This window comes from Erpetoichthys calabaricus, chromosome 2 (genome assembly GCF_900747795.2).
Source record: "Erpetoichthys calabaricus chromosome 2, fErpCal1.3, whole genome shotgun sequence".
In the NCBI taxonomy this organism is placed as follows: Eukaryota; Metazoa; Chordata; class Cladistia; order Polypteriformes; family Polypteridae; genus Erpetoichthys; species Erpetoichthys calabaricus.
The window spans coordinates 89,347,725-89,360,666 of NC_041395.2; the positions used below are offsets into that span (position 1 = coordinate 89,347,725).

Consider the following 12,942-nt stretch of genomic DNA (forward strand, 5'->3'; position numbering starts at 1 on the left):
TTCTCCAGGTGCTCCAGAGGTCTACCATGTTCAAGCTGGTTTTACTTACTGAAATCCTGTAATTTCACTAAAGCAGTGCAGATTTTTGATATTCATTTTTAAAATTGTAACAGGCCTCTGGTATAGAAGCTTATAGAAGTTACTGTTATTTTGCAATAATTATTGTAGTATTGGGAGAGATTAAGCATGTGCATAGCGTGCAATCAAGTGAGTAAGAACTGAACAAAAGTTATAGATATAAAGATAGTTTTAACAGGTTTAAAGTTTAGTAAATTTAGTACAAATAGTTTAAATTATAAGCACAGTGGTAGCACAGAACTAGCATTCCTGCCTTACAGCACCAGAATCTGCATGGGATTTGCATGTTCTTTTCACACATTTGTGGATTAATTTGTATCAGTGAGTGCTGAACTGCAGATGATTGCCTCTTTCAACACTGAATATTGGAACGTGTCAGTTATGCTTCTCACTTGTCAAAAATATTCAGTCCTTCATGTGTTGTGAAGTAAACAACATAGATCCACAGTGCCACCAGATCATCCAGTTTTGAAGCAGTATCTATAGCAAATAACTGGATTAAAACTAAACTCATACTTAATTACTAGTTTCTGATACAGATTTTACATATAGCAACTTCTTTTCTGCTTGGACATATTATCCACCACATTTAATACAGTACAGTATATAGCTATAACATCACTTCAAATCTCATCACTATGTGTGTGTGTAATATTTGAATCACTTGCAGTTACTAGACTGGAGAACATATGCACACGATGACAACAACAGCAATCGGCAATAAAAAAATGCATTAATTATTGAAGAATAACACATTTGTTACAAAATAATGCAATTATTGCCAGATAACAAAATGCGTTTAAAAAATAACACAATACTTTTTTTTTTTCTTGAGTGAAGATGTAACTAAATACAACTAAATTTCAGACAAGTGATATAATTAAATTGGTCTTCAGTGGTAAAATTATTAAAAACTGGCTGTTTTTATTTGATAACTCTCAGAAATGCAGAATAATCTAAGTGACCAGGGTTATCTTATTATACAGTGTGCCTATTAAAAACTGTGAAAGAACAAAAAATGGATTTGCCGAAAACTGCATTAAAGGGAACAAAAATAATGCAGCATCTGAAAGTTACATGAAGCTTCAGGTAATATGTCACCTAATGCTGTTTTCTGCAGCTACCTATTTAAAAAAGTTGAATAAAGGGGGTTAAGAAAATATGCTAGACAGTAAAGTAGTAGCTATATCTGTGGTCTGTAAAATAAAATTGGAAACTACAGTTGTAATATATTTAATATTCCCTACCAGTAACTAGTAATGCAAAGTTAACTGATTCATCCTCTCATTTGCTGTTTCTTCAACAAAAACAGTATGCCCTGTTTATTAACAAAGCTGAAATTTGGCAGATTTGTACATCTAGGGCACTTGGCATCCACTAAAAAAAGAGAGATTCATTGAACTTCAGTAATAATATTAGCCCTTGGTAAGGAAAAAAATATCATATTACCTATTACTTCTGATACATCAATTAACTGACTGCACTATAACTGAGGCCCATTATCTTAGGAAATTTCTCGGGCAATGCTGGTAACATCAGGTAACACAGTTAGTTTTTGTATAAAGAAATTTTATATTAGCAATTTGATTTCTTTCTTTCTTATAGTCGTCAACATGATGATTAACAACAGGAGGCCTAAACCATGTATAAAAACTAATTCACAAACAGTATAAGAACCTAGCAAAATAAAGCCGTAAGAAAAGTTTGAAAAAAAATCTGTCTGAAAATGATGTTGCAGCAAATACTGTATGAAATAATAAATATTATGCAATTCTAAATTTGTAAATTGTATAAAGAATATATGCAGTATACACTAAATGAGTATCAGTTCTTGGACCTAAAAAGTAAAGCAGTTCCTCTTACCCTGTCAGGCTTATTAACAGGTGCTCCATTACTGCATAATAAAGATGATGATGGTACACATCCTGACTGAGCTAAAAGCAAGAAGCAGCCATTAAAACACCTCATAGACATTACACAGATCAGTTTTCGTTTTACACTATAATCTAAGTACATTAAACAAGAATAACAGAAAATATGCAGTTTGCAGCTGCCAACATCTGACTTTGTGTTTCCCAAGCTCTTTTTTATTCATTTGATCAAAATACACTCCTACTTAGTTTGTTTATTTCTAGCTAAAAGACAGAGTTTGAATTATGTTCAGGAATACAATACTCATCATTTTCCACCAAGTAACACAGTGTAACCTGTCCATTTGTTTTATATCTGGACTAAAATATAAAATGGAAAAATAAACATTAAAAACTCCAGCTCATTTCCCATCTCTGTACAGTAATACAATAGAAAACACTCACGCTCTCAGGGCTTGTCAAGTGTAAATAAAAGGCTGAGGTAACCTAGCAGAACAGTTGCACAGGGAAGTGGAAAGGTTTATCAAATGTCAGGGAGAAAACCAGAAATCCACGTTGGCATATGAGAGAACTCTAAATTTGTTAATGTGATCTTTCTTATATGCCATTATGAACATAATGGTTCCAGTGGATCAGTATTCAGTGGGACTTGCCATTTTATGATGTTCCCTAGTAAGGGGAATGAGAAAAAAAGGTAGAAGTATAGAAATTACACTTTCAGTAAGCCCCAAAATACTAAAGGGCAGACTGCCCTGCAAAAACCGAACCATTTAAGAGGCAATTGGGAACTGCTGGGAAGCCAGTGCAATACTTGAAGACTGGTAAGTGGCAGCAAACTCATCCTAAAAATTATTAAGTGAGATGCTGCTCTCCAGCTCAAAACCAGGACAACCTAGAACAGAGAATGGATTACCTTTAAAAATAGAAGACATTAAGTGTTAATGAGACTGAATGCTAACAATCAGCATTGACTTCAATGCCAGTTTCACTTATGTAATCATTGAAAAACAGTGATATACACAAACAAAACATTTCTAAACAAATTAAAGAGCGAAATCTAAACAAACGAGATTCAGGAAATGTGTTCATACTTTTTAAATTCCTCTTTGGATTGTTTTTAATTGACACAATATATTTAGAAGGTCATAATAGAAGTTACACTAGAAAAAGAAGTCTAATTAAAAATAATTATTTGTTGGAATGAAAATATGTCACTTCTGCCGAACTCCAGGCCAAGTGTTTATAAAAAATGAAACATATTTTTCCTACAAGGAAATAACCGTCATTTTTATGCTCAAAATATTTTAAAAAATTAAAGAGAACATACCAGTGTAATGTAAAGCTGTACGTCCAGTGTTGTCTGTTAAATCCACTGGGATTCCATGCTGTGATACAAATACATACAATAAAGCTCAATATTGTTCAGCACTTTTTAATGAAGGAAATAACAATAGTTTGATTAATTAATTTAAAGATCTGATTTTATCTCTAAAGCAAACTTTACAACTATACAGCAAGCTATTTCTGGTCCACTTGGCTTTAAAAGTATTATTAATAATTTGTAATAACTTTTAAATTAATCTGCTTAGGGTAGGGTCTGTTGACAGAGTGATGCGTATCTTATGTTAAGTAACCCGACAAATAATTTATTAGTTCTTGGTTGAAAAGCACTCCAGGGACACTCTGATTCGCCCAGAAATGTTATTTTTCATTTTCATTATACTCCACAGACAAAATATTAATACTTGCAACTTATAGTTTACTTATGTAGTTCAGTTTATTTAAAGAATATTATTTGATATAATCCATTTTATACAGCATATTACAGTAACATATACTGTAAGAAAGCAAGGAAATGTTAGTATGGTCTTTGAGACACAAAACACTTTACACTGCTTCATGTTCGATAAAATGCATAAAACCAAAAGAGAAACAGACCATGCATTTCACTTGAATAATTAAATAATAAGGACACTTTACAATGAATTAATGCGGCACAGCTTCTTACTAGAGTACGGCAATCAGTAGATACACTAACCTGTAAACAAAGCATTGTCCTGGAGAACTTTTAGGAGCCTAATCTTACTAGTGTGCTAGAAGGGTCTTTTTCACCTATAGCCACAATAATTTTGCTGCCTTCTCCCCTCAAACCCATTTTCACGTTAGTCAGTAATTACAGACCAGAGTTGTTGTACTATCTCAAAGAAAGCAATCTATTGTAAATTACTAATTTCTTCTCCCAGATTGTAAGAGAATTACTTTACTCATTATGTCCCAGAGACAATAATCACATTTCTAATTATTTTACTTTTAAGCTACTCTTAAACCAATGCAAATGCAGTATATATCATCTGGAAAATACAAGGACAACACCTAAATGTCCTTTCAGTATATTAACAAGAATTAAATAACCAATACAGTGAATCTGAATTGAGCAGTTAAACAAGTAAACTACATGAGTTGCGTTAGCACTGTGCCATTACAAACATAATGAACCAGCAATTAAGGGCCTTCAGTTCACAAAAGGAATTTTTCATTAAAAATAAATAGTAATTAAAAATAAAACCTCTCAAACACAAAGCAGTTGGTAAATGGTAAAGTTATTGCTAGTGTAGTGTACAGCAAATAAGAGAACTTCTTGAATGATTGGAACACATTGCATAAAATGCTTATTGCGTAACATAATAAATATGTCAGCGTCTCTCCCATCTCAATTCTCTTTTCACTATCAAAAAGGCATATGGAGATCAATAAGAAAGTATTTCTGTAACTAGCTCATAAATATAGCAATGATCAATATACTACCAGGTTATACTGTATAGCAGGGGTAGGCAACGTCGGTCCTGGAGTGCCACAGTATGTGCAGGTTTTTGTTCCAACCCAGTTCCTTAACGAGAACTCAATTATTGCTGATGAAGCACATATTGCTTAAGTGACATTTTAATGCTTCATTTTAGTGGTCTCGCTTGTTAAGGTTCTCCAACTTTAATTGCTTATTTCAATCTTAAACTGCTGCATTCAGTGTTTTAATTGCTCCTTATTAGCAATAAGATGTAAAAGACAAAGCAGCCAGCAGTTCTCCAGCTAGCTTTTTTCCAATTACATCTGTGTGTGTTCATCATGCACGGTTTGATTTAATAAAACACTTAATAGAAAAATGTGACAGACTGAAAATGATCTGTTTTAGGCTTCAAATCATTTGGATGATATCCTTGGAAAGGAAAAAAATCTACGATATAAAAGCCTTACATTGCACAGACTAACAAGCCATAAAATTAAATAAGGTCTGAGATTGGCAATGATTGGTTTCTAATTAAGCAATTGGGTTGAATGAAAACCTGTAGCCACTGCGGCTCACCAGGACCGACATTGCCTACCCCTGTTTTACATCTTATTGCTAATAAGGAGCAATTAAAACACTGAATGCAGCAGTTTAAGATTGAAATAAGCAATTAAGGTTGGAGAACCTTAACAAGCGAGACCACTAAAATGAAGCATTAAAATGTCACTTAAGCAATATGTGCTTCATCAGCAATAATTGAGTTCTCGTTAAGGAACTGGGTTGGAACAAAAACCTGCACATACTGTGGCACTCCAGGACCGACGTTGCCTACCCCTGCTGTATAGGATTCTAGTTAATGAAGTAAGAAGCCAGTTATCTTAGTTACAGTTTGCTTATATCTTTACACTATAATTGATGCAGATTTAGCAGTCATTTGTTGTATAAGAATGATGGAAACCAGTGCTCAAGTCAATGTTATAATCTTGGTCCAACTATTGTCATATTTGAAATTCAATAGGACTTTTCTTTCATGGAAATATTACATAACATGAGGTCTTAAATTTCAAAGAGTGCTGAGTATCAAATAAATTTTAAAGTACCACTATATTGGGAGTGGTGGTTAGGTTGACTGAACCAGAAAATGAGTTAGCTGATCCAGTCATCTACAGTGGTTAGCACTGTAGTTTCTAATCTTCAGGGCCTTGGGTTTAATTTCAAGTCTGAACTATCTATGTAAATTGTGCTTGCTCTCACCAAGTCCGTATGGCTTTTCTCTGTAGATGGTATTACCTTCCTTGTCTATAAAGATGTACACATTAAGTTACTTGGGAACTGTGTATTAGTCCAATATGCATAGCTGAATTGTGAACTGTGATGTACGTAGAACTGGCTCTTTCCTTTTGCCAAATTTTGTCAAAAATAGTCTTTAGCTTCACACAACCCTTTAATGTAAAGTAAACTAAGAAAAAAATGAATATATATCCATCCATCCATTTGCCAACCCGCTGAATCCGAACACAGGGTCACGGGGGTCTGCTGGAGCCAATCCCAGCCAACACAGGGCACAAGGCAGGAAACAATCCTGGGCAGGGTGCCAACCCACCGCAGGACACACACAAACACACCCACACACCAAGCACACACTAGGGCCAATTTAGAATCGCCAATCCACCTAACCTGCATGTCTTTGGACTGTGGGAGGAAGCCCACACAGACATGGGGAGAACATGCAAACTCCACGCAGGGAGGACCCGGGAATTGAACCCAGGTCCCCAGGTCTCCCAACTGCGAGGCAGTAGCGCTACCCACTGCGCCACCGTGCCACCCATGAATATATATGAATTTACCAATTTATTTCTTGTCAGTTTTGAATATACTGTAATTTCTTATATTTTTCTTATACAAACATTTGTTTAAATTGTATTTTGTACAACAGCTCAGGTATACTTTTACTCCCATTTTAAATACAAAGGGTAAATAACTTACTTGAATGAGAGCTTTAATGCAATCAGGTTGCCCATATTTTGCAGCAAGATGAAGAGCACTACAGCCTGTGAAACAAATGTGAGATTATTTGAAGATCACATGGTGCTCAATGAAGTTGAACAGTAATATATTTAAGAATTAGTGACGATAAACATATCTCTAGTGTAGTTGGACATGTACAGGTATAACTACATAGACTAACCATTGGTTTCTTCATATTGTTCTGAATGGCCATCTCAGATTTACACTCAGTATGCTAGATTTTTTTTATGGACATTTCTGTTACATAATTTCACAGGCACACTATAAATATTATAAATTCTGCACAGACAATGTATAAAATTACAATTTATCACAACTACGATGAAAATACAACTAAACCTTTGTGGGTAGAAACATAAAATAATTTTTGGCAAATAAAAATTAAATGAAAAAAACTAATATTGTAGACAGGGCGACTCAGCCTTTCCTTGTGCATTCTATTCAAGCGGCACATTTTATTCTTACCTTCTTTCTCTTCATATTGGAAAAAATCAATAGATGTTGTTTCGCTTAATCAAGGAAATGTATTTCTTTGTCAAAGTACTTTAAATATGTGCTAGAAATATTCAGTTACCATTGTCATCTCTAGCGTGAAGATCTGCTCCGTGAGTCAGCATCAGCTCTAGACATTCAGCAGCACCTCGCATTGCTGCCATGTGAAACCTGCAGAGAAAGTAGATAAGGGACCCAAAACACAAAAATGAGTTTACCCAAGGTGAATTTCATATCTAATGATGACTTGAATATGAAGAGACATTTGCTAAGCCAAAAAACAATACAAGCCATGAAGGCAATGGAGATGTGTGCATATATAAAGTATACTGTGCAATCAACTTTCTAAGATTTGAACTCAGAAATACTAAATATCACAGAACTTTAACAGTTTTTTCTTCATTATACTAAACCTGTGTCTACTCATGACACACATTGAAAATGTAATAAGGTGCAAATAATACAAAGTGTCAGCTAATAAAATAGTAAAATAAATTATACTACACAATGTAACCCAAACAAGTGGAAGCTAAAGTCCAAAAAATTAAGTACAGCTTTTTTTCTCGTTTCCAAACTTGTTAATATTTTAATAGTTTCTTCAAATTTCTTTACACAATTGCTCAATGATCCTTTCTCCATCCTTATATCTGGTGTCACAGGTTTTCTTCAGCTTTGGAATATACATGTATATTTTCTCATACAGGTAAAATTCTGTTACAACGAACTGCCAGGGACCTAAAAAATATTTCGTTGTAATTAAAATTTCGTAGTAATGAGATTCTGTATTTGTCACTATAGTGCTTTCTTAAACTTGCGTCCAGGCATTTGCAATCATTTCAATAGCTTCTTTCACATTAATTTTCATCTCCTCCTGTCTACAAATTGTGCTGACAAGAATTTTTCTCAGCATTTCCTTGCGATAATACACTTTCAGGGTGTGCAATTGGGTGGAAGGAACTCAACGTGAACATTATCTAAATGTGGAAGCATGTTGTGGGCGGCACAGTTATCAATCAGAAGCTGAATCATCCTTTTCTTCTTCTTCATACTGTGAGGTTTCTGAACTCTTTTGGGATTCCCCCTATCCCCCACCCAACGGGAACGAAACGCTGAAGTGCGTCCCGAAGTGCAATTGCTGTGTCTGTGTTTGATTGTTTGTCCGTTGCTAGGGCAGGGTAACAACAGGCTCACAGCGCTGCAGTGAAGCACCACAGAAGCAAATCATAAAAGATCGGGGTCGCGCTATAGGTCCCTGTCTTGCACCCCAAAACACGAGGTTGAGTCTCAGTACTTTAGCAAAATCAGCTTTATTCAGCTTGAAACAGGAACAGCAGGGTTATTTATTGTAGCGTGATCTGCCACTCTCCTATACACAGACACAGCAGTCAAGCAGGGTTGTGGCCAGGTTAGTGGCCAAGTAATACTTGTTACCTGCATTTACAATGTTTCTTGCATTACCCATCAAAAACTTTTCTGTTTGCTTCAGTGAAGAGCCGGAACAGAGCTGTGAGCCTGCTGTTGCTCCAGCAACTGATAAACAGTCTTCCACAGACACGGTGATCGCACTTCAGGACGCTCTTTGGTGTGTTGTCCAGTTAGGGGAGGTCCCAAGAGAGTTTAGAAACCTCACATTTTCTTGAATGAGTGCCGCATTAATAGGAATGTTTCTTGAAGGAGCCTCACTGAACCACATAAAAACAGCTTTTTCTACTTCTTCAAATGCGGCAGTTCACATAAGTTTGCAACCTGAGATTTTTCTTCTTTTTTTGCTCGGTCTTTCAAGAAAGTTGATAGTGTCGATGGCAAAATTCCAAATTCACTGGCAATGTCTTTTCATTTTACCGCAATCGAGAGCTGCAAAAATTTGAAGGATTTTTTTTTTTTTTCCCTAATATGAACTGTTATCGTTTTTTCTTGTCTGCCGTTTCTATAGGAGGGTGACAATGAGTTAAATTCCAATGGATGTTTTTCACATGTTGACGAGCAATAAGCAAAAGGTACCGAAAACAAAAACAGCAAAAAAAACAGTACAAGGAAAGTTTGAAGAAAGAAATTTTTTTTACAGTGTTTCTGTTTGAGGGATCATTGTGCACAACTGAGCTGCGGCCACAGAAGTAATTGCTCTGTGGATGATTCATTCAGGCATTTCAAGGTCTTTTGTGCACTTCTTTGTAATGAAAGTATCTGCTGAATGTACTTCGTAGTAATGAGATTTATATAGACTCGTGTCATATGGCGAAGCTGTCGGGACCATAAAAATACTTTGTTGTAATGAAAATTTCGTTGTAAAGATATTCGTTGTAACGGAATTTTACCTGTAAATATAATTGTCAAAATTTTCACAAGATCTAGTTGGCAGCCAGAACAGTTCTGGTTCCCTTCTAAGATCAGGTGCCTCATGCATAACAGCGTGCGTAGAATTCGCACTATAACATGACATAAGCACAAAAGCTAAAATGTGCTTACGCACAGAAAAATCCAGATGCAGGAATCTGTGCGTTCGCCAACTTCCGCATTCTTCCACTATATAAATCCCGCTCAGCGTGGAAGTAAACGCACACGCTTGATGTCCCGCCCCAACTCCTCCCAGAATTACGCCTTTTTGAATATGCAAATCAATATAAATAGCCCTTAAGCCCAGTTTTCCATGAAAAGGCAAAGGCAAAAGTACAAGGAAAAATAGAAGAATTTCAGCGAATACCAAATGGAGGCAAAGAAAAATGTACTATTTGTTGGTTTAAACAGTTATATAAGTAACAAAAGGAAGATGATCGAGTGACATAGCGTGTCGGCGAAACTCGAAAGCTCAAGTTCACAAAATCACACAGTGCCCAAAATAAAAAAGTTGTCACATATCAAAGTCGGCGTGAAAAAGCGACTCGTAGCCCAACGTCTGAGTGTCATATGAAAGCTTATTAGGGTACAGTGAAAAAAAAGGCACACAGTGTGAAAAAAGCATGAAATGTCAACTTTAATCTCAAAATTCCCACTCTAATCACATAGTTTATTTTGTCATTAAAGTAGAACATCATAAACTTCATCTTAAAATCGTTTTAATTTACTAGTTTCTCAAATCCCATTGTAACTAAAGTAGCACGTTAAATGCTTTGTTTTGTATTTGATCTTATATGTGCTCTATGTGCCCAAATCACTATGTGCTCTTCCTCCGACAGGACACAGAATCCAATACGTTCGTAATATTACAGCTCTCTGAGTAATTAAAATACTGAGAAGTATACGTGATATCATTTTCATGATGATATGAGTTAAAGCATGTTATTAAACATGGGAACACAGTGGCACAGTGATTGTTCATGTCTTACAGCAAAATGCTTGCTGCGCCATGCGCGACCTTCAATGAAATGCTTTATTGCAGCAGTACTGTCTTTTTCAAACGTACTAACCGCCAATTCCTGTCCTTACTTTTCTTTCTCCAAATACCCAATCGCCACACAATCAGCTCTGTAATAGACGTTAAGCCATCTGTAAGCTTAGAACGCCGATTCTTCAAAACTTTTAAGGAACATCGAAATATGTTCGTAATGTTTAATTATTCTATCCATCTATACTTCCAGTGTCCCGCCAGCCACAGCATGAAAACAGCGCGAGGCAGGAACAAACCGTGAATGAAGCTCAAGCTCGCTAGCTCTGCGGCATCGTGTAGTTAAAGTTAAAGTTTTATCTGTATAATCAACATATTTTGCTGCATTTCATCTTTAAAATGATATCGTCATCATATGTAAATACGCGCTTTATAAAGTGGCTCAGGTTGTGCAATATTAGAACTGTATCATAAGTACAATTACCTCACGGTAACTTGCAAGTACAAACAATTGAGTGTGTGTATAGTTCTTGGGATGAAACTGTTTGTGAACCGCGAGGTCCGAAAAGGAAAGGCTGTGAAGAGTTGTTTGGATGAGAGCAGTTCAAATAGCGAATGGCTGAGGCAGCGAGTGCTTGATGCTGTATACCAATAATTCCAATTGCTTTCCAATTGCTGTAGATCTGTGATTCACACACAGATATAGTGATATAAATACTCCGAGTGGTGCAGTGAGAGTAATATGGAAAAAGATGATCCGCTGTGGCAACCCCTAACGGGAGCAGCTGACAGAAGAAAAAGAAGGTGCAGTGAGAGTAACAAAGCTAAAGCAGTTATGGTATTTAGAATAGTTTGACCATTCTGTGGACCATTATATTGTTACAGGTTAATTACAATCGGATGCATTCAATTTATGAACGATATGCGGTTAATTTCAACGTATTTGATAAAGCCGCCGTCGTGGATGTGGATCTAAGAAAGGGTAACCACATAGGAACACGTATGCGTACGACAGGGTATGAGGTACCGTGGAAAAGTGTGCGGCTTTACGCCAAGTGTAGGTTTTATACATCGCGATTTGAACGTGGAAACGTTCTTACGCAACATTTCTGTGCTTACGCACCGTTTATACATGAGGCCCCAGAGATTTACTTTCTGAATATCTGTTTTTTTTTTTTTTAAATTGAAGTGGTAGTTATTTTGTACAGAATATTTTTGACCATAAAATAAACCATCCATTCATTTTCCTAACCCACTTATCCAGGGCACTGCCACAGGAATGCTGGATAATATTCCAACCAGTATAGGGTATAAGGCAGTCCATCACAAGCAATATTTGTTTTTTTTTGTTTTTTTGTTTTTTTACATGGACAACTAAATATAATTATCTCTTAATTCTTAAAGTATTTGACAGCATTGTCTGACAAATTTCTTCTTTTTCACAACTTTGTAAGTATTAGACTGTATTTATATACTCAAAAAATTGCCAAAAACATTAGTGTACCTAAGTGTAATGCTATATATTATTATCTAATACAACAAAACTCAAATAAAACTCCTACAAACAGAGCTCAAAAAAGCACCAAAGCTAAGGGTCATTCTGATCATAGTAGTAATCCAAATGAACAGCCCTTTGAAGCTAATGTCTCTTGTTTTGCTAGCGCATTAATGACCTTAACAGTGATATGCCATGTCAGCCTGTCTTAAAAATTGTCCTAAACACGTATTCAGGTACATGCTAGGTCATTCTGCTCAACCTGGTACAAGTCCCAACCTTGGCTGGAACATGCAGTTAAGTGGGATGCTTTTTTTTTCCTGTTGTAATTTTGGCATTCCTAATCATTTGAACATATACACAAAAATGTCATTTACAAATTGGAAAAGAGCACTAGAATGTGACAGAGGGTTTTTGGAACGTGCTTATAGTCACAGCCATTTACAGAGCACAGCAGAATGGGCAGGATAAAGGCATAGACCAAAAACAGGTGAGACTAAATCAGCAAAATCAAGTAGAAATAGATCAATACCATGTGAAAAGTATTGGTGAAATTATGCAATTTTTGTCCATAAATTAACTTTCATTTCACAGACATCATGATAGGAGTCAGATAAATGTAGACAGTTTAACTATAGGACTTTTATTCAGCTTTTTGAATACCCTGTGTAAAGATTATAACTTACTGATATTGTTAAAGTATTCCACAAAACGCAAAGTACATATTCAAAGAAATGCAGAATGAAAATCTTGCCACGCTAACAAATTTGGTGCTAATCCAAATTAAGTCCAATTATGAAAATGTACACTTGTGGGTTTTACATTAAATATGATGGAACAAGACACTATTTAATCTGTCTGTCATGATTAGATT

General features: G+C 35.7%; 1 protein-coding gene across 1 annotated transcript in view; it reads right to left on the reverse strand.

Moving 5' to 3' along the window:
• The window catches only part of LOC114646089 (ankyrin repeat domain-containing protein 35-like), a 93,221-nt gene that overhangs the window by 56,800 nt on the left and 23,479 nt on the right, over window positions 1-12,942 (reverse strand). The window contains exons 3-6 of the mRNA XM_051922494.1: window positions 7,334-7,422; window positions 6,718-6,782; window positions 3,277-3,334; window positions 1,942-2,012 (exon numbers count right to left, since the gene is read on the reverse strand). Of these exons, the coding sequence (XP_051778454.1) occupies window positions 1,942-2,012; window positions 3,277-3,334; window positions 6,718-6,782; window positions 7,334-7,422 (283 nt within the window). The remainder of the gene's footprint in view (window positions 1-1,941; window positions 2,013-3,276; window positions 3,335-6,717; window positions 6,783-7,333; window positions 7,423-12,942) is intronic.